At 36.3% G+C, this 26695-nt stretch overlaps 1 protein-coding gene across 8 annotated transcripts in view; it reads right to left on the minus strand.

Moving 5' to 3' along the window:
• LOC123596467 (phosphatidylinositol 3,4,5-trisphosphate 3-phosphatase TPTE2-like) overlaps window positions 1–26695 on the minus strand; it is a 166816-nt gene that overhangs the window by 53805 nt on the left and 86316 nt on the right. For all 8 annotated transcript variants that reach the window (XM_045474985.1, XM_045474959.1, XM_045474976.1 and 5 more), the window contains 3 exons: window positions 7423–7483; window positions 6502–6583; window positions 6311–6399 (listed from right to left, as the gene is read on the minus strand). In XM_045474985.1, coding sequence (XP_045330941.1) covers window positions 6311–6399; window positions 6502–6583; window positions 7423–7483 — 232 coding nt within the window. The remainder of the gene's footprint in view (window positions 1–6310; window positions 6400–6501; window positions 6584–7422; window positions 7484–26695) is intronic.

A 26695-nucleotide genomic window follows, 5' to 3' on the forward strand; every position in this document is an offset into this window, starting at 1 on the left:
TTAAATAAATAAAAAAGAACGAAAAACACATGCAGATTGAAAGTGAAGGGATGGAGGCAAATGGAAGTGAAAAGAAAGCCGGGGTAGCAATACTCACATTGGACAAAATAGATTTTGAAAACAAACACTATAACAAGAGACAAATAAGGGCACTATATCATCATAAAGGGAACAATCCAACAAGAAGATATAATAATTGTAAATATTTATGCACCCATCATGGAAGCACCCAAATACATAAAGCAGTTAATAACAAAGAAAGAAAGTAATCTATAGTAATACAATAATAGTAGGGGACTTTACCATTCCACTTACACTGATGGACATATGATCCAAACAGAAGATCAGGAAGGGATGGGTGGCTTTGGACACATTGGACCTAACATATATTCAGAATGTTCCACCCTCAAACAGTGGAATACACATTCTTTTCAGGTGCACATGGAACATTTTCCAGGATAGATCATATATTAGGCCACAAAACAATCTCAATAAATTCAAAAAGACTGATGTTGTAGCATTCATCTTTTCTGACCAACACACTATGAAACTAGAATCAACCACAAGAAGGAATCTGTAAAGAGCACAAATACATGGAGGTTAAATAACACACTATTAAACCATAAATGGGTCAACCAAAAATCAAAGACGAAATCAAGAAATGCATGGAGACAAATGAAAATAAAAACGCAATGGTCCAAAATCTTTGGGTTGCAGCAAAAGCTGTCCTAAGAGGAAAGTGTATAGCAATAGAGGTCTACCTGAAGAAGCAAGAAAAATCTCAAATGAATAACCTAAACTTCCACCTAAAGGACCTAGAAAAAGAAGAGCAAGCAAAACCCCAAACCAGTAGAAGGAAGGAAATAATAAATATTAGAGCAGAAATAAACAAAATAGGAACTAAAAAACAATAGAACAGATCAATGAAACTAGGACCTGTTTATCTGAAAAACATCAACAAAATTGATAAACCTTTAGCCAGACTCATCAAAGAGAGACAGACAGACAGAAAAAGAGACAGAGAGAACTCAAATAAATAAAATCACAAATGAAAGAGGAGAAATAATCACCAATACTCTAGAAATACAAAGGGTTATAAGAGATTATGAAAAATTGTATGTGAACAAATTGGACAACTTAGATGAAATGCATAAATTCTTAGAAATATATAACTTCCCAAATCTGAATCAGGAAGAAACACAGTATGTTTACCTGATTACCAGTAATGAAGTTGAATCAGTATCCAAAAACTTCCAACAAAGTCCAGGACCAGATGGCACCACAGGAGAATTCTACTAAACATTTAAAGAAGAGCATGCCTATTCTTCTCAAACTATTCCAAAAATAAGAAGAGGAAGGAAATTAGGAAATTTATTTATTCTATGAGGCCAATATTACCCTGATACCAAAACCAGACAAAGGTGCTACAAAAAAAAAGATAACTATGGGCTAATATCTCTGATGAACACAGATGCAAAAATCCTCAACAACATGTTAGCAAACTGAATCCAATACATCAAAAAAATTATTCACTATGATCAAGTGGAATTTATACTTGGGATGCAAGTGTGGATCGATATTCACAAATCAATTGACATGATACATCACATCAATAAAGAAAAGATAAAAACCATATGATCATTTCAACAGATGTAGAAAAAGCATTTGACCAAGTACAATATCCACGCATGATAAAAACCCTCAACAAAGTAGGTTTAGAGGGAACATACCTCAACATATTAAAGGCCATATATGAAAAACACATAGCTAACATACACAATGGTAAAAAACTGAGAGCTTTTCCCCTAAGATCAGGAACAAGACAAGCATGTCTACTCATCACTCTTATTCAACATAGTACTGGAAGTCCTACCTACAGCGGACAAGAAATAAAAGGCATCCAAACTGGTAAGGAAGAAGTAAAACTCTTTGCAGGTGACATGATACTATATATAGAAAACCCTAAAGACTTCACCAAAAAACTACTAGAACTGATAAATTCAGTAAGATTGCAGGATACAAAATCAACATACAGAAATTCATTGCATTTCTATCCATTACTAATGAAGTAGCAGAAAGAGAAATTAAGAAGAGAGTGCCATTTATAATTGTACTAGAAATAATAATATACCTTGAAATAAACTTAATCAAGGAGGGGAAAGACCTGTACTCAGAAAACTATAAAACACTGATGAAAGAAATTGAAGATGACACAAACAAATGTAAAGGCAGACCATGCTCATGAAGACTAAATATTGTTAAAATGTCCGTATTACCCAAAAGCAATTTATAGATTAAATGTAATCCCTGTCAACATATATATCATTTTTCACACAACTAGGAAAAAACAGTTCTAAAATTTGTATGAAACCACAAAAGACCCCTAAATAGCCTGAGCAATCTTGAAAAAGAATGTATCACGATCCTAGATTTCAAGATATACTACAAAGGTGTAGTAATCAAACACTATGGTACTGGCACAAAAGGACAAACATAGACCAATAGAACAGAATAGAGGGCCCAGAAATAAACTCACAGTTATAGGGCCAATTGATCTAGGAAGAAGGAAACAAGAATGTGCAATGGGGAAAAGTGTTTTCAATAGATGGTTTTGGGAAAACTGGACAGATACGTGTGAAAGAATGAAACTGGACCACTTTCTTATACCATACACAAAAATAAGCTAAAAATGAATTAAAGATCCAAATGTGAGACCTGAAACCATGAAACTGCTTCAAGAAAACATTGGCAGAAAGCTCTTTGACATCAGCCATAGTAACATCTTCCTAGATATGTGTCCTCAAGCAAGGGAAACAAAAACAAAAATAACCCTTTGGGACTACACCAAAATAAACTTTTGCACAACGAAGGAAACCATCAACAAAATGAAAAGCCAACCCACTGAATGGGAGAAGATATTTGCAAATGTCACATCTGATAAGGTGTTAATATCCAAAATACGTAAATAACTTACACAACTCAATACCAACCATCCCCCCCCCAAATAATTTGATTTAAAAAGAGGCAGAGAATCTGAATAAACACTTTTCCAAAGACATACAGATGGCCAACAGACACATGAAAAGATGTTCTACATCACTAATCATCAGGTTAATGCAAATCAAAATCATAATTAGATATAACCTTACACTTCTCAAAATGGCTAGAAGTAAAAAGAAATAACAAGTGTTGGTGAGGATGTGGAGAAAAGGGAAACTTTGTGCACTGTTGGTGAGAATGTAAATTGGTGTAGCCACCACAGAAAACAGTATGGAGGTTCCTCAAAACAGAATTCCTTAAAATTCCTTAGGTTCCTTAAAAAGAGAACTGGCATATGATCCAGTAATTTTGCTACTTGGTATTTACCCAAAGAACACAAAAACACTAATTCAAAAAGATGTATGCACACCCCTGGTCACTGAAGCATTATTTGCAACAGCCAAGGTATGGAAGCAATCCAAGTGACCATAAATAGATGACTAGATAAATAAGAGGTGGCATATATACACAATGGAATAGTACTCGGCCATAAAAAGGATGAGGTCATACCATTTGTGACAACATGGAGGGACCTAGAGGGTGTTCTGCTGAGTGGGATAAATCAGGGGAAGACAAACACCTATTATTTCAGTTAAATGTGGACTGTAAAAAACAAAAAGCAGAAACAGACCTATAAATACAAAAAACAAAGTGGTCATTGCCAAAGGGAAGGGAGTGAGGCTTTGGGTAAAATGGGTGAAGGGGAGTGGGAGATACAGACTTCCAGTTATGGAATGAGTAAGTCAAGGGGATGAGAGGTACAGCACAGGGAATACAGTCAATTGCATCGTAAAGCAATGTCAAAGGTATCATGAAAACATTGCATAGCGATGGACCGGTAGCTACACTTGTTGGGAGTAAAGCATCATGTATGGACTTGTCGAATTAGTATGTTGTACACCGGAAACTAATGTAACATATTGTATCAACTATACTTTAATAAAAACTTTTTTTAAATAAAAAATTACAGTTGTGTGGTATAAAGAACTCAGAAACAGTCCCAAACTTCTATCAAAACTTGGTACATGACTAAGAAGGGGATATAAGTCAATGAGGGAATAAATGAGCCTGCTATATATGGGGTTAGGACAACTGTCTGTCCATATGAACAAAAACACCTCCCTCCCCAAATCTCAATTAGATTAGAGGCCTAAGTGTAAAAAATAAAACTTTAATATTTTATAAGTTATAGAATACCTTCACTAACTCAGTGTACAGACTGGATTTCTTAAACATGACAAAAAGCACAAACCACACACACACACACACACACACACAACAAAACCACATACACACACACACACACACACAAACACACACACTGATAAATTTCACTACATGCAAAATTATAAATATTTATTTTTTTAATTGTATTTAAATCCAAGCTAATTAACATAGTGTAGAATGGTTTCTGTGACAAAATAAATCATAATCAAGTTAAAAGACACAGTGGGAGGAGATATTTATAATATAAACTACTAATAAAAAACAGCATCCATTTTATACGGCTGAGTAATATTCCATTGTATGTGTATGTATACACACGCATACACCCCCCCACATCTCCTTTGTCCATTCATCAATAGATGAATATCTATTGATAGACATTTGGGTTGCTTCTAGATCCTGGCTATTGTACATAATGCTGCAATGTATATAGGGGTGCATAGGTCTTTTCAAACTAGTGTTTTTATTTTAACATTGTGTGTCAACTATACTAAAAAATTAGCATCCGCTTTATTTAAAGTAGTCTCATAAATCAATAATAAAATATTCTATCATGATACTACTGATAATGTATAGGCACCAACCACCAAGAAGAGAGCAAAATCAATATGAATGAAAACTTGAAAAAAAGAGGCTACTCTGGTGCCTACCACCTGAATGCCAGCCCCCAAGCAATCCTAAAGGAAAGTCAATGAAAGACATGTGAACACCGAACAGTTTTAAGTCCCCTCTCAGAAAAAATTTAAAAATGAAATTTGAAATGAATGTTTATCCTTCAAGCAGGGAATTAGCTTTAATTAAAAGAAAACAGAAGTCAGTTGCATGCATGAGAGATAATATTTTAGGTTGAGCTACGTGAAATGACCATTTTTGTAAATAAAAGATGGTCAAAAACTGGCAATTCCGTATGGTTCCACCTATGGTCTTCATTTCTCCATGGTATTATAAATTACATATCCAGAATATTTCAACCTATGGAACTAAAGACAGAATCTACCTACTAATTAATGGCCTTGAAATAAGTTTTCAGGTAAGACTAAAACTTGATTCTACTCAATTCTATAAGGCAGTTTTATTTTTATTTTATTTTATTTTATTTTATTTTATTTTATTTTATTATTTTTTACTTTTTAAGGCAGTTTTAAAGTATTGTGTTTTCCTGGAATACAATAAAAAACTGTTCTGTAGCCCACCAAAAATGTAATTCTTTGTCAAAAATTATAAAATGTGCTTAGATGATTATTAAAGCCTAAAGCTGAATGAGAGAAAAATCTAACTCGACTTAAATTGATTGAATTTACAAAACTTTTTTTCCATTTTACCTCACCAAAATCAACTTCTTTGTATCTCTATGCTATAAAAATTCCACTGACTTTTGATTTCTGAAATAGCATCACTGTTGGCTCCTTAACTTTAAAAGGTTCTCACAAAATTTAAGAACAATCTTCAATAAAAGTGTTCTGAGTTTCTAAAATTAAACACGTTATTTTCATAGATATTTTGGCAAATCAAAAATGAAGAAACACAAGCAGTCAGAAACAAGAAAAAAATATGCTCAATCTTCCTTACTTCTGTTATTCCTATTTTCTTCCCTTCCTTAGTCTTTACCATCCATCCTCCCTCCTTCCTCTTTCCTTTGCTTCCTTCAGTCTTGAAGCTAACATCAACAAATGTTAATAACTGGGATGCCTATGGGGCGCCTGGGTGGCTCAGTAGGTTAATCCTCCGACTTCAGCTCAGGCCATGATCTCACGGTTCATGGGTTCGAGTCCTGCATCGGGCTCTGCGCTGACAGCTCAGAGCCTGGAGCCTGCTTCGGATTCTGTGTCTCCCTCTCCCTCTCTCTCTGCCTCTCCCCCACTCACACTCTGTCTCTGTTTCTCTCTCAAAAAATAAACAATAAATATTTTTAAAAAATTATTAAATATGTTAATAACTATTAATACTAATTAACAGCAGTCTGTATCTTGTTCTTGTACTTTAATGTATTAACATTTAGAAAAAGAGAAATTTTAGAAATTTAGAAAAAAAGAGAGTTTTTTACCTTTGCCTCCCTTACAGTGAATTGCTATGATGTTTTCGTCATCTTGAGCCATCCACTCATCTACTTCTTTGGTGAACGCCAACATCTCACTGATTTCAAATGCAAAATTTTTAGTTGAATTAAAATACACCCACAAATCAAGGCCAGGGTATTTAGCTTTCTTTTGACAGCCAACTTGGCATAAAACTTACCTTAGTGTGGGGACATTGTGATCATCAATCATGATTCGCCGCACCCTGTAATGGAAGTACTTAGGATCATAGGCTCTTTCACCTACAAGAAATGATGCATGGGTCATATTTCTATGCCTAATAACCTAGTAAAGGATCAAGTTATGAATAAGTCATACTTTTGTATTATAAATTCCTTATCCACCTTTAAAAGGTTTCTGACTGGCTCTTGCTGCTGTAAGAATATTAAGAGTCTGAAAAACAGAGATAGTAGTGGTTTGCCCACCTTGAGTAACCTAAGCACAACTTATTTGGATTTAACAGACCTTACTTTTAATTTTCTATCAGGCTATTCATCATGTTATCATAGGGTAGAGAGACACCACAGAGCAGAAGCAAAAGTGGCCAACCCGAGTGCTTGACTCCTGGAAATGTCTATTTAATATACAGGAAAAGTCAAGAGAGGCAGAGTAGTAAACTGGGATATAATCTGCTTTCTACAGGGTTTTGCTCTTTGAGCGTATTTCCCCTTGTTTATTAGTCAATAAAAAATAAACTTGCATTTTTTTAAAATTTGGGCTTTGCTGTCCTCGTACCCCACTCCTAGTGAATTAGAAATGTATTCGTTGAATTGCCTGTCTTCAAAACACGAGCTGGCAGGAAAAATAGAAGTATTTTCCTAAACCTAATACCATTAGGGCAGATTCTACCTCCCATGGCTCTGCCTCCACTTAAGCCTCCTGCCTCCCTCACCAGGGCACGTATGCCGTTGATCGGTCTTTTCCTACCAAATAGAGCCAGTGCAACACAGAGATTTTCAAACTCACTTTCCACCGCCACCAAATACTTATGATTAAATGACATGTAAAAGCAGAATCATCTTCTTTTATGTAGTGATCTGCTTTCCGTTGATGGTAGCAAACTATCTGACTATGTACATACTGCATAGATTATAGACTTGATAGTGGTCTTGATGTTTGGTATCCAGGAACCGCACAACTTCCTAGAAAAAATAGGCACACATGTTACATAAATGCTCATGGCACCAACATAAACCATTCCTTAGGAGGAAGCTGAAATGGTCATAACCTTTTTTTTTTCTTTTGAAGTTTATTTATTTATTTTGAGAGAGAGAGAGAGAGAGAGAGAGAGAGCACAAGAGGGGGGTAGGAGCAGAGAAGGAGGGAGAGGGAGAGGGAGAGGGAGAGGGAGAGGGAGAGGGAGAGGGAGAGGGAGAGAGAGAGAGAGAGAGAATCCCAAGCAGGCTCTGCACTAAGAGTGCACAAGGGGCTAAAACTCAGGAACTGTGAGATCATGACCTGAGCCAAAAAAAGCAGTTGGATGCTTAACCGACTGAGGCACCCAGATGCCCTTGGTCATTACCTTTTATTCACTTGTCCCCCACTTGGCAGCTTTTAGGGGAGATTTAGGGAATATAAGAGTATGTAAATTCCAAGTCCCATCTCATCCACTGATGGTTTTCAAATAGCCTACAAAGTTGTGCTTGACTACTCTGATTAACCTCTACTATAAATACACACTGTTTAAAACTACCAGAGAAAGTAAACTGGCTTTAAGTAAATTTGTTCTGAATTATAAATTCACAGTAATATATGGTTCTTATTTTCTGAATAGGTTTTTTTAGATAATGAGTTGGATATTATAATCTATGTATGCACTGTTTATTTTTTTTTTTTTCAACGTTTATTTATTTTTGGGACAGAGAGAGACAGAGCATGAACGGGGAGGGGCAGAGAGAGAGGGAGACACAGAATCGGAAACAGGCTCCAGGCTCTGAGCCATCAGCCCAGAGCCTGACGCGGGGCTCGAACTCACGGACCGCGAGGCGAGATCGTGACCTGGCTGAAGTCGGACGCCTAACCGACTGCGCCACCCAGGCGCCCCTGTATGCACTGTTTAAATGAATAAATGCAAAAATGTACAGTATGATTGTGTGTGATATGCATGACACTGGACATGTGTGATATACATGATGTGATATTGTATGATTATGGTATTATATGCATGATAGAAAAATAAATATTTTTATTATATTAAATTATTAATTATATTAAATTTTAGTTAAGTGGTGGCAATATGGAGATTTTTTGGGGGTAATCTGTGTTTTCATATTTTCTAAAATGAATACACATGTGTGCATATATGTATATAGACACAAATTTGTGCATATATGTGTAACTTTTCAAATAGACATTATTTAAAATGGTTCCTATCACCATACTAATACAATATTTCCAGCAAATTTATCCATCTGAAATACACACATGTACATGTCTCTGTACAACAAAAGGACTATAAAAAAGCTCAAAAATTGATGACTATAGTACCCTGAGCAATGTTTACTGGCTTCGTATTGGGGAAAAGACAAATTAAGATATCAAACTGATCAATTGGTTAAATTGTCAGGAGGAAATAGTAAGTCAAAAAGATAAACGCTTCAAGTCTGCATAATACTGGAACGGGGGTGCTAAATAGACTCATACACATCAAAAATTCATGAGCTCCTTTACACCAAAATAAAATCCAGATTGATTGAGGAATATAAAGAAAATTTAAGTGAATATTAACCAGTTCTTTGGATAAGAAAAAGCACTGTTAAATCAGTGGAAGATCAACAGACAACAGATTTAGGTTTGACTTTATAAAAATTTGAAATTTCTATTTTAAAAAAATGTTACAGTACAACAAACATTAATAGGGGAGAGTATTTTTCAGATAAAAAATTGAGTGAAGGGGGACTATGCCTAGTATTATCTATAAATTAGTTATACTAGTATAAACTAGTAACTTATAATAACAATTTAAATAGTATTCTGTCAACCTATAGACAAGTGGATCTAGGACATAAATAAAATCATAAAAGAGAAAATCTAACTGTGTAACAACCTTCCTAGATAAATATTCAGCCTCACCAATAAAGAAGTCTAAAACAACAATAAAATCCCATTTTCACCCATGAAATTAGCCTTTTCCTTTTTAATGACAAAATCCAATGCTGGCAAAGATGGCATGAAAATAAAACATTTGATTCATTGTTAACACAATCCCTTGGATTTGGCAATATATTTTGAGAACCCTAAAAATACTCAATACTCCATAACCAGGTAACTTTACTCCTAGGAATCTATCCAGAAAAGGTTTTATGTCTTTGTGTCTTTATGCCTCTGTTGTGGCATTAGTAATATTGGTGACACCTAAATACCCAACATTCGAGGTTGATTACAGCACTAATGAAATATAATGCAACCATTAGAATACCGTCTTGCCCTTCATTCCTTCAATAAGTAAATATGTCACAGTGGTTACTTTATGTGCAACCTTCTTTAGTATACCCACACTTAACGATAGTATTTGATTTTTTATAAAAAAATTAATATGCCTGGATGGCTAAGCCTCGGGATTTAAAAAATCACCTTCATAGTTCTCTATATGTCTAAAAAAACTCAAGAATTTGAGTTTTTTCCAAGAGTCCATTCTTGACTCAATACATAGACAATTTACTACTGTGTTTTCTGACTTAAATAGTTTATCTGAAGACTCCAAATACCTCTTAAACTAATTAGCTGAATAGAGACAAAAAGCATATAAAAGAAAGTTCAACTCTGCCAAGAAGCACATTTTTTAAAATATTTCAAGTTTTTAAATTCTAGTTAGTTAACATATATGGTAAAATTGGTTGCAGATGTAGAATTTAGTGATTTACCACTGACATATTACACTCAGTGTTCATCACAAGTACCCTCCTTAATACTCATCAACTATTTAGCCCATCCCCCCCTCCATCAACCCTCGGTTTGTTCTCTGTAGTTAAGTCTCTCTTATGGTTGGTTTGCTTCTGTCTCTTTTTTCCCCTTCCCTCTGCTCATCTCTTTTGTTTCTTAAATTCCACCTATGAGTGAAATCACATGGTATTTGTCTTTCTCTAAATTATTTTTGCTTAGAATACACTCTAGTGTCATTCATGTCATTGCAAATATCAAGACTTCATTCTTTTTGATGGTTGAGTAATATCACAGTGTGTGTGTGTGTGTGTGTGTGTGTGTGTGTGTGTGTGTGTGTGTGTACACACATGTATATATCTTCTTTATCCATTCATCAGCCAGTGGATTTTTTGGTTCTTTCCACAATTTGGCTATTGTTGATAATGATGCTATAAACATCGGGGTGCCTGTGCCCTTTCAAACCAGTATTTTTGTATCCTTTGGGTAAATATGTGGTAGCACAACTTCTGTGTCATAGGGTAGCTCTGGTTTTAACTTTTTGAGGAAGAAACTACATTTTTGAGGATAGATGGATAGTTTCCATCCTCAAACAGAATAAAAAATATCCAACTGAACCCAGGTCAAAAACTAAAAGATAACTAAGATTTTTAGGACTGTAGGTAATGTAGATCTCCTTTTTCTCAATAGCTCAGCCTTTGCATGGGTTTACTAAATTTACAATTCCTGAAACTCTTCCTTAGGATGTGAAAGCGAAAAATGCTGTCTACTCTTTGAAAGCCTTTTTGTAACAAAAAGGCTTTGGGTATCCTGAATGTGCCAAACCCTTCTCTCTGGTGTGTTCACACAATATTAACTCACATATTACCTAAACAGAACACCTTAGACCAGAAGCCTATTGTCTACCTTAGCATTTTCCTTGATTTGGAGATGAAGGTACACCCTCATTGCTAGAATGTGGTGGCAACACTGGCCAGGCTGTTGACACTCCCACGAGAGTGCTTGCTTCTTCATTCCCACATATGTACAATCCTTGCTACTTCTAGGCAACACTTGACATTTCTGTTAGCAAATTTACCACTTATGAAATTCCACTGCTTGCTCTGCATATTACTATTCACTGTTGTTAACAATATAATTCTGCAAATGTATTATCTCTTAAGAGTGAAGGGGAACCACATGATTGCTTAGCATTCTGTCAGGAGTTAATTATGCCAAGATCAGAATCTTGCACTCCTTAGTCAGACTTGAGTTAGATTAGTTTGCAGATGGCTTTTATCTTAAAAATGACAAAGGCATCCTCTGTGCAGGATTTGTGTTGTTATCATTGAACACGCAAGCACTGAAGCTGTTCCATTGCTGAATTCTCAGTCTGCCGAGGTAGCTGAACTAATAGCTCAGACATGAGCCTGCATTCTGGCAAAAGAGGGGTCCAAATATTCATATGAAGTCAAATGCTCTACCCCTGAGCCATATCCCATAAATATTCATATGGATAGTAGATATGCTTTTGGGGTGGTTCATGATTTATGGATTTTATGAAAACTGATGATTTATTACCTCTTCTTCACATATGTTGATTGAAAATGATAAAAAGATCATGACTTATTAGAATGTCATCAATATCCTATGGAGATAACACTGTAATAATGGAAAAAAAAATCAATAGTCTAGAGACCACCCTAGAAACCAAGAGTAATGTCTTTGCTTTGACTTACAAGCTAATGAAGTTTGTGGTTTTTTAACACTCTAGCTAATATTAAGTGTTGCTAAATTTATATTTATCACCACCAAATCGACAAAAGAAAAGTGAACCAATTTAGATGAGTTATAATTAATTCACAGTCATCAGCTCAACTTACTGAAAAGCAATATTGGCAAAGAATGCTTTATTCCTAGACATAGATTCTGGAAATTTGAGGATGACTGTCTTGAAGTGACATGATCCATCCAATGGGTACTGGTCAAATTACTCCAAAACTATTCCCATATGGGAAGAATAAAGTAGTTTATCCTTTCATTCAACAGAGGTTTAGAAAATTTTTCAAAATTGGCAAAGTAGTAGAATCATGTCTTATTCATAAACAGCATAACATAGATAAGATACAGTTCACACTCTCCTCAAGACCTTTTTGAACATTTACAAATGGATTTTATTCGACTGCCCCAATCTCAAGACTACAAATATGTACTAGTTATTGTTTGAAAAATTTTTGCATGTATAGAAGAGTTTCCATGCCTTAGGATAAGTAGAATGATTTCATTTATTGTCCAAATACTTTGTCCTTCCCTGCATCTACCTTGTACTGCCCTTGCTCTCCAACATTGTGCTCTATCACATGAGTTGGTTTAGTCAGTGGAATGCCACAATGCAGGAACTTGCAAAAGCCTTTTGCAAGATTCCACTCCACCTCTTACCTTTTGTCATCACATAAGAACACACCCAGGCTAGCCTAATGGAGGAAGAAAATATGTGGAGCAGATATGAGGTACCCCAGGTAAGGTCATTGTAGACCAGCTGATAAGGAAAATTGAGATTCCATTCCAAGGTGGTGATATAAGGAGACTCTGAACTCATCTTCTCCATGGACCATATTTATACATACTAATAAAATAATTCCTCTTGCAGAACTGAGGGCTGACTGAACAGTTTCCACACAACAAAAGGTAGACAAATCACACAGAGAACAGCAAGAAAGAGGGAGACACAGTAATGATGCTGTAAACTGTGGGTCCAAGAAGAGATTCATCTGCCCTGGGGCACAGAAAAAAGCCATAGTTTAAAAGGGCAACTAGAATATAAAACATCTAGCCCTAGAATTCTGCCAAATGATGGGGGAATTCCTAGAAATCTCTCTGGATTGGACAGGCTGTTCCATGTCATGGTTTATGTCCCCCTTCACCTTGGTAGTGTGGATAGGAGCGGGGTCTGGATACACAAGCTGGTATATAACCCCAGTGAGCCCTGGGCACTCTAGCCCACATGAGCCCTAGTCATCCCACCAAGGTGGCCCCAGTAAGGCACACACCAGGACACTCCTGGTAGGCACCCACTACACTTCTAGCCATTGCATCAAAGTCACATGGGTGCAAAGTATTCTGAAATACTGCAGGCCCACACTACATTGACCTCAGATGGCTTGCTAAGGCACCTGTAGCACAGTGTGCTCTGGGACCTCCTGGCTCATAACTGCTTTGGCTCCAGCCAACTTGTCAGAGCACCCTCTGCACTGCAGTGAGCACCCTGGGACACCCTGACCTACACCCACCTCAGCTTCAGCAGTCCTGCCAGGGCACCCTCTGTGTGGAGACCCTAGGACACCCTGGCTGGCACCCACTTCAGTAACAGCTGCCCTGCCAGGGTGCCACTTGTGTGGAGTGTCCCAAGACCTCCCAGTTTGTGCCCCACCTCAACCTAGCCACCCTGCCAGGGCACTTTCTGCATGGACAGCCATGGGCACACTGGCTGGCACTGACTTCAGCTATCCTGCCAGGGTGCTCTGTGCACGTAGCACCCTGGGACCCTCTGTTTGCACCCATTTCAACTTCAGCTGTCCTGCCAGGGCACCGTGTGTGGACATCCCCAGGAATGACCTAGCTCAGATTCACTTCACCTGTGGCCACCCCCTAGGGCAGCCCCAGCATGGAGTGCCCTACCCACTGAACATACAAACCACAACTCTAGCCAGCCCCTCAAAGTCACTAGACACACACAGTGTGCACAGGGGTTGACCATACACAAGACCATTCAGTCAAGTTTAGAAGTAGCTGTTCTGCCTAACTCATAGTAACAAATCCAGAAAATCAAGCAAGATGGGGAGACAATATGCTTCAAAATACTGAACAAGACAAAACCTTGAAAAAGAATTCAATGAAACAGAGGTAAGAAATATAAAGAGTTTAAGGATATGATCATAAAGATGCTCATTGGACTGCGGATAAAAGTGGAAGACCTTGAAGAGAACTTCAAAAGAGAGAAAACAAAAAGGAGCCAATCAGAGTTTAAGAATACAATCTTAAAAAATCAACAGTTGGCTAGCTAAAGCTGAACAGATCAGTGATGTAGAAGATAGAGAAATGGAAAGCACACAAGTCAAACGGCATGAAGAAAAAAGAATTTTTTAAAATGAGGATACATTAAGGGATCTCGTGGTCAACATCAAGCAAGCAAACATTTGCTCTACAGGGGTCCCAGAAGAAGAAGAGAGAGAAAGTAGAAGACATATTTGAAGAAATAATAGCTGAAAACTTCCCTAACCTGGGAAAGAAAGTAACATCCGCATTCAGGAAGCACAGAGAATTCCAAACAGGATGAACGCAAGGAGGTCCACACCATAACACAGAATAATTAAAATGTCAAATGTTATAGATAAAGAGAATTTTAAAGGCAGCAAGAGAGAAGCAAAAAGTTAAATACAAAGAAAACTCCAGTAAGGCTATCAGCTGATTTTTCAGCAGAAAGTTTGCAGCCCAGAAGGGAGTGGCATGATATATTCAAAGTGCTGAAAGGAAAAAACCTGCAACTAAGAATACTCCAGCAGCAAGGCTTTCATTCAGAACTGAAGAAGAGATAGAATTTCTCAGTCAAAGCAAAAGGAGTTCATCACCACTAAACCAGCTCTATAAGAAATGGTAAAGGGACTTTTTTAATTTTTTTAACTTTTTTTAAAATTTATTTTTGAGACAGGGAGAGACAGCATGAACAGGGGAGGGTCAGAGAGAGGGAGATACAGAATCTGAAACAGGCTCCAGGCTCTGAGCTGTCAGCACAGAGCCCGACGAGGGGCTCGAACTCACGGACCGCGAGATCATGACCTGAGCCGAAGTTGGCCGCTTAACCGACTGAGCCACCCAGGTGCCCCATAAAGGGACTTTTTAAAGTGGAAACAAAAAGGCCATAATTAGAAGAAAATTATAAATAAAAAGATACAAAGTATGACAACATATACATAAAACATGGAGAAAGGAGTAAAAAAATTCCTTTAGAATATGTTAGAACTTAAATAATCATCAACTTAATATAGACGGTTATATACTTAGAATGTTATATACAAACTTCATGGTAAACACAAACCTAAAACCTATAATAGATACACAAGAAAAGAGAGCCAAGCATAACACTACAGAAAGTCATAAACTGAAGGAAAGAGAGAAAGATGAAATAACAGAGAAGAACTATAAAAACAACCAGAAAACAATAAAAATGCCAATAAGTTCACACTGAAAATAATAACTTTAACTGTAAATGGTCTAGGGGTGTCTGGGTGGCACAGTTAGTTAAGTGTCCAACTCTTGATCTCCGCTGAGATCATGATCTCACAGTTTGTGAGTTCAAGCCTGGCATCTGGCTGTGCGCTAATGGCATGGAGCCTGCATGGGATTCTGTCTCTCCTCTCTGCCCCTGCCTCACTTGTGCTTTCTCTCTCTCTCTAAATAAATAAATAAACTTAAAAACAATTTTTTAAAATGTAAATTGTCTAAATGCTCCAATCAAGAGGCATAGGGTGGCAGAATGGATGAAAAACAAGACTCATATATATTTTGCCTACAAGATACTCACTTCAGATATAAGGATACACTCAAACTGAAAGTGAATGGATGGAAAAGATATTTCATACAAAAGGAAGTGGGAGAAAAATCCACAGTAGTAACATTTATATCACAAAGTAGACCTTAAAGACTAACAAGAGACAAAGAAGGGCATTGCATAATGATAAAGGAGTCAGTTGAACAAGATGACATAACAATTATAAATATCTATGTACCCAATAATGGAGAACCTAAATATGTAAAGCAATTTTTAACACATAGAGTAAGAAAGAGTAATAAAATGATAGTAGGAGACTTTAACACAGCACTTACATCACTCTGGTAGATTATATAGGCAGAAAATCAATAAGAAAACAGTATTTTTGAACAACACATTAGGTCAGATGGACTTAACAGATAAATACAGAACATGCCATACAAATACAACACAACACACATTCTTTTTATATGCACACAGAACATTCTCCAGGATAGATCACATAGTAGGCTACAAAACAAGTCTCAATAAATTTAAAAAGATTGAACCATATCATATATCTTTTCTAATCACAACGGGATGAAATAGAAATCAATCATAAGAAAAAAATTGGAAAACCAAATAGGTGGAAGCTAAGCAACATGCCACTAAACAACAAATGAGTCGACAAGAAAAACAAAGACCAAAGTTAAACATACATGGAAACAAATGAAAATGAAAATACAATGGTCTAAAATCTTTGAAGGGCACCTGGGTGGCTCATTCAGTTAAGCATCTGACTTCAGCTCGGGTCATGATCTCACAGTTCATGGGTACAAGCCCACACATCGGGCTCAGTGATGACAGCGCAGAGTTTGGAGCCTGCTTCTGATTCTGTGTCTCCCTCTCTCTCTGCCCCTCCCTTTCTTTGTACTCTCTCTGTCTCTCTCAAAAAAAAACAAAACAAACATTAAAAAAATTTTTTAATAAAAAAATAAAAGTTTTGAGACCTAGAGAAAATAGTCCTAATGGGGAATATTTATAGAGATACCAGCTGACCTGAAGAAATAAGAAAAACTTCAGTTTAAACTTACCTAAACTTACCTACTAGAAAAAGAAAAATAAAGCCCAATACTAGTAGATGGAAGGATTTAATAAAAATCAGAACAGAGGGGCACCTGGGTAGATCAGTCAGTTAAATGTCTAACTCTTCATTTCAGCTCAGGTCATGACCTCACATTTGTGAGATCAAGCCCCATCTCTGGTTCCACACTGGATGTGGAGTGTACTTGATATCTTGAGATTCTCTCTTCCTCTCCCTGTGCCCCTTCCCTACTAGTGCCTTTTTTGTTTTTTGTTTTTTTAGAGAAAATCATAGCAGAAATAAATGAAATAGTCTTAAAGAATAGAAAAGGTCAATGAAATGAAGAGCTGATTCTTTCAAAATGTAAAAAAAAATCAATAAATCTTTAGTCAGACTGATCAAGAAAAAAAAAGGAACCAAATGAAACTAGAAACAAAAGAGGTAACAAAAAACTCTACAGAGATACAAAGGATTATAAGCAAGTACTACAAAAAAATTATATGCTAACAAATTGGATAACCTAGAAAAAAATAAATGAACTCCTAGAAACGTACAATTTTCCTAAACTGAATCAGGAAGAAATGTGAATTTGAAAACCAAATTACTAGTAACAAAATTGAACTGTTAATCAAAAAACTACCAACAAACAAAATTCCAGGTCCGGATAGATTCACAGCTGAATTTACCAAATATTTAAAGAAAAGTTAATACCAATTCTCTTTAATCTATTACAAAAAATATCAAAGGAAGGAGAGCTTTGAACTACATTCTATGAGGCCAGCATTACCCTGATACCAAAACCAGACACATTACAAGAAAGAAAGGAAGGAAGGAAAGAAAACTACAGAACAGTATCACATAGAACATAGAAGCAAAAATTCTCAACAAAATATTATCAAACCACGTTCAATAATACGGTAAAAGGATCATCTACCATGATCAAGTGGGATATATTCTGGAGTTGCAAGGATGGCTCAATATTTGCAGATCAATCACTGTGATATACCAAGTCAACAAAATGAAGTATAAAAATTATATGATCATCTTGGTAGGTACAGAAAAATCATGTGACAAAATTCAACTTTCATTCATGATAAAACTAAAAAAAATGGGGTTAGAGAGCACATAACTCAACATAATAAAGGTCATATATGACAAACATACATAGTGGTGAAAAACTGAGAATTTTTCTTCTAAGATCAGAAACAAGATAGGGATGTCTACTCTCACCACTTTTATTCAACATACTAGTTACTGAAAGCTCTAGCCACAGCAATAAGACAAAGAAAAAAAAAAGCATCCAAATTGGTAAGGAAGAAGTTACTGTCACTATTTGCAGATGATATGATACTACACATAGAAAATCCTAAATACCCTACCAAAAAGCTATTAGTATGTATGAATTCAGTGAAGTTGCAAGATGCAAAATTAATACATAGAAAGCCATTATGTTTTTGTACACTAATAATGAAATAGCAGAAAAAGAAAACAATTCTATTTATAATTGCACCAAAAAGAATACCTAAAAATATACTTAACAAAGGAGGTGAAGGATCTGTTTTCTGAAAACTGTAAAACGCTGATGAGGACGCCTGGGTGGCTCAGTCAGTTAAGCATCTGACTTCGGCTCAGGTCATGATCTCACGGTTTGTGGGTTCAAGCCCCATGTTGGGCTGTCTGCTGTCAGCACAGAACCTGTTTCAGATCCTCTGTCTCCCTCTCTCTCTGTCCCTCCCCTGCTAGAGCTCTCAATCTCTATCAAAAATAAATAAACATTAAAAAAAACACTGATGAAAGAAATTGAAGAAAAAAGGAGTAAATGAAGAGATATTCCAGGCTCATAGATTGGAATAATTAATCTTGTTAAAATATCCATACTCCCCAAAGCAGTCTAAGATTCAATGCAATACCTATCAAAACACCAACAGCATCATTCACAGAACTAGAACAAGTAATCCTAAAATCTGTATGGAACCATGAAGATCTCAAAAAGCCAAAGCAATCTTGAGAAAAAAGAACAAATCTGGAGGTATCACAATCCTGTATTTCAAGATACACTACAAAGCTGTTGTAATCAAAATAGTATTGTACTAGCACAAAAATAGACACATAGACAAACAGAACAGAATAGAGAGCCCAGAAATAAATCCACACTTATAGGGATAATTAATCTAGGAAAAAGGAGGCAAGAATATACACTGAGGAAAAGACAGTCTGACAAAATTGGACAGCTACAAGCAAAAGAATGCAATGACCACTTTCTTACACCATACACAAAAATAAACACACTGGATTAAAGACCTAAATGGGAGACCTGAAACCATAAAACCCCTTGTAGAAAACATAGGCAATATGCTCTTTGACATCAACTATAACAATATCTTTCTAGATATGTGTCCTCAGGCAAGGGAAACACAAGCAAATATAAACCATTGGGATTACTCCCAAACAAGAAGTGTTTGCATGGTGAAGGAAATCATCAACAAAACAAAAAAGCAAGCTACTGAATAGAAGAAGACATTTGCAAATGAAATATCTGATAAGGGGTTAATATCAAAAATACATTAAGAACTTACACAACTCAACACCAAAAATTAAATGATTCAATTGAAAATGGGAAGAAAACATGAATAGACATTTTTCAAAGACCAACAGATGACCATTCAGATGGCCAACAGACACATGAAAGATGCTGAACATCACTTATCATCAGGGAAATCAAAACCACAATGAGATATTTACACCTGTGAGAATAGCTAAAATCAAAATGACAAGAAATAACAAGTATTGATGAGGATGTAGAGAAAAAGGAACCCTTGTGCACTGGTGATAGGAATGCAAATTGGTACAGCCACTGTGGAAAAAAGTATGGAGGTTCCTTAAAAAATTAAAAACAAAATTACTGTATGATCCAGTAATTTCACTATTGGGTTACCTAAAGAAAACAAAAACACAATTCAAAAAGATTATCTGTACCTCTATGTTTATTTCAGCATTATTCATAATAGCTAACATGTGGAAGAAACCCAAGTGTCCATCAACAGATGAATGAATAAACAAGAGGTTGTACACACACACACACACACACACACACACACTACTACTGAGCCATAAAAAAGAATGAGATCTTGCCATTTGCAACAACACGGATGAACCTAGAGGGTATTTTGCTTAGTGAAAGTCAGACTGAGAAAAACAAATACCACATGATTTTACTTGTGTTTTGAATCTAAAAACAAAACAAACAAACAAAAAGCAGAGCCAGACCCATAAACACAGAGAACAAATTGATGTTTCCCAGAGGAGAGAGGAGTGCGGGGATGGACAAAATACATGAAGGCAAGTGGGAGATACAGGCCTCCAGTTATGGAATGAGTAAGACATATGGATAAAAGGTACAGCATAGGGAATATAGTCAATGGTATAATAGTGTTTTATGGTGACAGATGGTAACTACACTTGTGGTGAGCACAGCATAACATACAGACTTTTCAAATCACTATGCTGTATACCTGAAACTGATGTGACATTGTATGTCAACTACACATCAGTAAAAAAAGAAAGAGGTGCCTGGGTATCTCAGTCAGTTGAGCACCCAACTCTTATTTTCAGCTCAGTCATGATCTCATGGTTGTGATATTGAGACCCGCAATGCGCTCTGCGCAGGATATGGAGCCTGCTTAAGATTCTCTCTCTCCCTCTCCCTCTGTTCCCAGCTGCCCCCACTTGCTTGCTTGCTCTCTCTCTCAAAACAAAACAAAACAAAACAAAACAAAACAAAACAAAACAGAATGGAAAATTGAAGGTCAATATCTCTCATTAACATATACAAAAAGTTGTACATAAAATATTAGCCAATAGAAAGTAGTGATAAGTAAATAATATATTAAGACCAAAGGGGAGCTTATTCTAGGAATAAAAAAGGTTGGCTTTACATTTGAAAATAACAGAATAACAGAGAAAAACCTTTCATTATCTCCATACACATAGAAAAAGTATCTGACACGTTCACCAATTCATGATTCAACTCCTAGCAGAGTAGAAATAAATAAAACTTTCTTAATCTGGTAAAGAATATGTACAAAAAACTTCTGTAAAGCATCATTTTAATAGCGGAATTTCTAATTCTTTCCATTTAAGTTTGGGAACAAGGAATGGTATCTGCTCTTAGTACGAATCAACATTACAAGTGGAGGTCCTAGACAATTCAATAAAGAAAGAAAAAAACTAAAAGTATACTAAGTTAAGAAAGTAATTTGACATGATTATATACATAAAAAGTTCAAGGAATATATAAATTATTAAAATGAATCCATGAATTAACATTTTGCGATCTTTTATTTCTATTTTTAACTTTTAATTCCATTGTAATTAACAAAGTGTTATATTGGTTGCAGGTGTATAAATAGTAATTCAACAGTTCCATAATTCTCAGTGTTCATCAGGATAAGAGTACTCTTAATCTTCCTTACCTATTTTACCCATCTCCCCACTTGCCTCCCCTCTGGTAACAACCTGTATTCTCTGTACTAGCTCCATCCATGTTGTTGCAAATGGTGAGATTTCATTATTTTTTATGGCTGTATAACATTCCATTACATACCCATATATATCCATATCTATCCATTCATCTATTGATGGTCATGAGTTGCTTCCATAGTTTGGCTATTGTAAATAATGCTGCAATAAACATACAGGTGCACGTATGATTTCAAATTAGTATTTTTGTATTCTTTGAGTAAATACCCAGTAGCGTGATTCCTGGATCATAGAATATGTTTACTTTTAATTTTTTGAGGAATCTCCATACTGTTTTTCAGAGTGGCTGTCTCAGTGTGCATTCCCACCAACAATGCAAAAGGGTTCCCCTTTCTCTGCATCCTTGCCAACATCTGTAGTTGTTACTTTTAGCCATTCTGACAGGTGTGAGGTACTATCTCATTATGGTTTGGATTTGTATTTCTCTGATGAGTGATGTTGAGCATTCTTTCACGTGTCTGTAAGCCATCTGGATGTCTTCTTTGAAAAAATGTCTATTCATGTCTTCTTCCCATTTCATCACTGGATTATTTGTTTTTTGGGTGTTGAGTTTGGTAAGTTCTTTATAGATTTTGGATAGTAGCCCTTTATCAGATGTGTCATCTCCAAATATCTTCTCCCATTCCCATAGGCTGCCTTTTAGTTTTGTTGATTGTTTTGTTCATTGTGCAGAAGACTTTATCTTGATGAAGTCTTAGTTCGTTTTTGCTTTTGTTTCCCTTGCCTCCAGAGACATGTCTAGTAAGAAGACGCTGCAGCTGAGGTCAAAGAGGTTGCTGCCTGTTATCTCCTCTTGGATTTTGATGGTTTCCTGTCTTACATTTAGGTCTTTCATCCATTTTGAATTTATATTTGTGTATGGTGTAAAAAAGTGGTCCATTTTCATTCTTCTTTATGTTTCTGTCCAGTTTTCTCAACACCATTTATTGAAGAGATTTTCTTCCCATTGGATATTCTTTCCTGCTTTGTTGAAGATTAATTGATCATATAGTTGTGGGCCCATTTCTGGGTATTCTGTCCTGTTCCATTGATCTATTTTGTGCCAGTATACTGTTTTGATGACCACAGCTTTGCAATATAGCTTAAAATCCAGAATCATGATATCTCCAGCTTTGCTTTTCTTCTTCAGGTCTGTTTTGGCTATCTGGGGTCTTTTGTGCCGCCATACAAATTTTAGGATTGTTTGTTCTAGATCTACAAAAAATACTGGTAGTATTTTGATAGGTATTGCATTAAATGTGTAGATTGTTTGGGGTAGTATAAACATTTTCACAATGTTCGTTCTTCTAATCCATGAGCATGAAATGTTTTTCCATTTCTTTGTGTCCTCTTTCAATTTCTTTCATAAGAGTTCTATAGTTCTCAGAGTACAGCTCTTTTACCTCTTTGGTTAGGTTTATTTGTAAGTGTCTTATTGTTTTTGGTGCAATTGTAAATGGGATTGATTCCTTGATTTCTTCTTCTGTTGCTTCATTATTGGTGTATAGAAATGCAAAAGATTTCTGTACATTGATTTTATATCCTGTGACTTTGCTGAATTCATGTATTAGTTCTAGCAATTTTTTGGTGGAGTCTTTCAGATTTTCCACGTAGAGTATCATGTCATCTGCGAAGAGTGAAAGTCTGTCTTCTTTCTTGCCAACTTGAATGCCTTTTATTTCTTTTTGTTGTCTGATTGCTGAGGCTAAGACTTCCAGTACTATGTTAAATTGTAATGGTGAGAATGGATATCCCTGTCTTGTTTCCGACTTTAGAGGAAAAGCTCTCACAGTTTTTCCCCACTGAGGATATTAGCTGTGGGTCTTTTGTATATGGCCTTTATGATGAGGTATGGTCCATCTACACCTATTTTGTTGTGGTGTTTTTTTTTTTTTATCAAGAATGGATATTGTATTTGTCAAATGTTTTTTCTGCATCTATTGAGAGGATCGTATGGTACTTATTTCTTTTATTAATGTGGTATATCATGTTGATTGATTTGCAAATGTTGAACTACTCTGCAGCCTAGGAATATATCCCACTCGATCATGGTGAATAATTCTTTTAATGTACTGTTTGATTCAACTTGCTAGCATCTTGTTGAGAATGTTTGCATTCATGTTCATCAGGGATTATTGCCCTGTAATTCTCCTTTTTAGTGGGGTCTTTGTCTGGTTTTGCAATCAAGGTAATGCTGGCCTTGTAGGAGAGAGTTTGGAAGTTTTCCTTCCACTTATGTTTTTTGGAACAGTTTGAGAAGAATGGGTATTAACTCTTCTTACTCTGGTAGAATTCCCCTGGGAAGCCATCCAGCCCTGGACTTTTGTTTATTAGGAGTTTTGATTACTGATTCAATTTCTTTGCTGGTTTTGGGTCTGTTCAAATTTTCTATTTCTTCATGTTTTAGTTTTGGTAATTGTATGTTTCTAGACATTTGTCCATTTTTTCCACATTGCACAGTTTGTTGGCATATAATTTTTCATAATATTTTCTTATAATTGTATTTTTTGTGGCGTTGGTTGTTATCTCTTCTCTTTCATTTGTGATTTTATTTATTTGGGTCCTTTCTCTTTTCTTTTTGATAAGTCTGGCTTGGGATTATCAATTTTGTTAATTCTTTCAAAGAATCTGCTCTTAGTTTTGTTGATCTGTTTCTGCTTTGTTTCTCTATTATTTATTTCTGTTCTAATCTTTATTATTTCCCCTGATGGCTTTGGGCTTTATTTGCTGTTCCTTTCCTAGCTGCTTAGGTGTAAGGTTAGATTGTGTATTTCAGAGTTTTCTTGCTTCTTGAAGTAGACCTGTATTGTAATAGACTTCCCTCTTAGGACCACCTTTGCTGCATCCCAAAGGTTTTGGACTGCTGTGTTTTCATTTTCATTTGGTTGCATGTATTTTTTTTTCTTCTTTAGTTTCCTGGTTAACACATTAATTCTTTAGTAGGTCATTCTTTAACTTCCGAGTATTTGTGATCTTCCCAAATTTTTTCTTGTGGTTGACTTCAAGTGTCATACAGCATTGTACTTTGGAAATATGCATGGTATGATCTCAATCTTTTTGTACAAAAAGGGCTGATTTGTGACCCAGTATGTGATCTATTCTGGAGAATGTTCCACGTTCACTCAAAAAGAATGTGTATTCCGCTGCTTTAAGATGAAATATTCCAATTAGATCTGTTAAATCCATCTGGTCAGTGTGTCACTCAAAGCCATGGTTTCCTTATTGATTTTCTGCTTAGATGAGCTGTCCTTGCTGTATTAATGGGGTATTAATGTTCCCTACTTGTATTATTATCAAGGGGTTTATGTTATTAATTGATTTATATATTTGGGTGTTGCAAGTTGGGGGCACCAATATTTACAATTGTTAGATCTTCTTGATAGACCCCTTAATTGTGATATAATACCCTTCTTTATCTCTAGTTACAGTCTTTGGTTTAAAATCTAATTTGATATAACTACTCCAGCTTTCTTTTGATGTCTATTAGCATGACACATGGTTCTCCATTCCCTTTCAATCTCCAAATGTTTTTAGGTCTAAAATGAGTCTCTTGTAGGCAGCATATAGATGGGTCTTGTTTTTTTAGTCATTCTGATACTCTATGTCTTTTGATTGGAGAATTTAGTCCATTTACATTTAGAGTGACTATTGAAAGATATGAATTTAGGGCCACTGTGTTGCCTATAGGGTTGGTGTTTCTGGTGACATTCTCTGGTTGTTTCTGGTCTTTGTTGTTTTTGGTCTTTTTTTTTTCTCTAAAGAGTCCCTTGAATATTTCTTGCAGGGCTGGTTTAGTGCTTACAAACTCCTTTAGTTTTTGTCTGGGAAACTCTATCTTTCCTTCTATTCTAAATGACAGTCTTGCTGGATGAAGTATTCTTGGCTGCAGAGTTTTCCCATTAAGCATAATGAATATATCATGCCACTCCATTCTGGCCTGTCAAGTTTCTATGAACATATCTGCTGTGAACCTGATCTGTTTTCCCTTATAGGTTAAGGACTTTTTTCCCCTCGCTGCTTTCAGGATTCTTTCCCTTTCTGTGTATTTTGTGAATTTGACTATGATATATCTTGGTGATGGCTGGCTTTTGTTGAATTTAATGGGAGTTCTCTGTGCTTCTTGGATTTCAATGTTTGTTTCCTTCCCTAGATAAGGGAAGTTTTCAGCTATAAATTGTTCAAATAAACCTTCTACTCCTTTTTCTTTCTCTTCTTCTGGGACTCCTATGATACAAATGTTATTACACTTTAAGGAGTTGCTGAGTTCCCTAAGTCTACACTCATGATCCAATACCTTTCTTTCACTCTTTTTTTCAGCTTCATTATTTTCCATAATTTTATCTTCTATATCAGTGATTCATTTCTCTGCTTCACCCATCGTCAATGTCATTGCACCATTCAGTTTTGCATCTCAGTTATAGCATTGTTTTATTCCAAACTGACTCATTTTTTAGTTCTTTTATCTCTGCAGTAAGGGATTCTCTAGTGTCTTCTATGCTTTTCTCAAGCCTAGCTAGTACCCTTATAATTATTCTTTTAAATTTTGGTTCAGACATCTTACTTGTATCTGTAATGATTAAACCCCTGGTTGTGACTTCTTCCTGTTCTTTCCTTTGGGGTAAATTTTCTGTCTTGTCATTTGTCTGGCTCACTGTGTGTGTGTGTGTGTGTGTGTGTGTGTGTGTGTGTGTGTGAAAGAGAGAGAGAGAGAGAGAGAGAGAGAGAGAGAGACTGTTAGGAAAGCCTGTTGTATTCCTGCTCCTGAGAGTAATGACTATATTAATGTGTCCCCCCAAAAAAACCCAAAAAAACAAAAACACGGAAGCTAGATACTAGTTGTGCTTTGGTCTGCTTGCTAAAAGAAGCTAGATCTCAAAAAAAAGAAAAAAGCTAGATTCTATTTCCCCTAGAGTTGAAGTTTGCAGCAGCACTCTGTGATCACTAGACTTGGTGCATGCAAGGGGTTTATGCGGGTCTTTTGGGGTGGGGCCTGCTGCACCCATTTTCAGGCTGACCTGCCCTAGTGGAGATGCACCTACAGGGTGCAGGGTGGCTGGGTTTGGTGTAAACAGCTTCAGCCTCCATTGGGAGGCGCTGTTTTGCTCACTGATTTGGTCAGTGCTGATGGGGGGAGGGGAAAAATTACATGACCCCATTCTCTCCTCCCTGGAGCATGGAGTTCATGCCTGCTACTCTTCAGGGAGCTCACACAGAAGAGCCAAACAATCACTCTCTTGTGTCCCTGACTTCTGCCAGATCCCTGCACCCAAGTTGTCTGTCTGCCAGGTAGCAGAAGTCTGTGTTTTATCTCAGGCATGTAGCCGGGCTCCAAAACTCCAAATTTTAGATGTCTATGTGGGGTAGACC

Source organism: Leopardus geoffroyi, chromosome A1 (genome assembly GCF_018350155.1).
Source record: "Leopardus geoffroyi isolate Oge1 chromosome A1, O.geoffroyi_Oge1_pat1.0, whole genome shotgun sequence".
NCBI lineage: Eukaryota > Metazoa > Chordata > Mammalia > Carnivora > Felidae > Leopardus > Leopardus geoffroyi.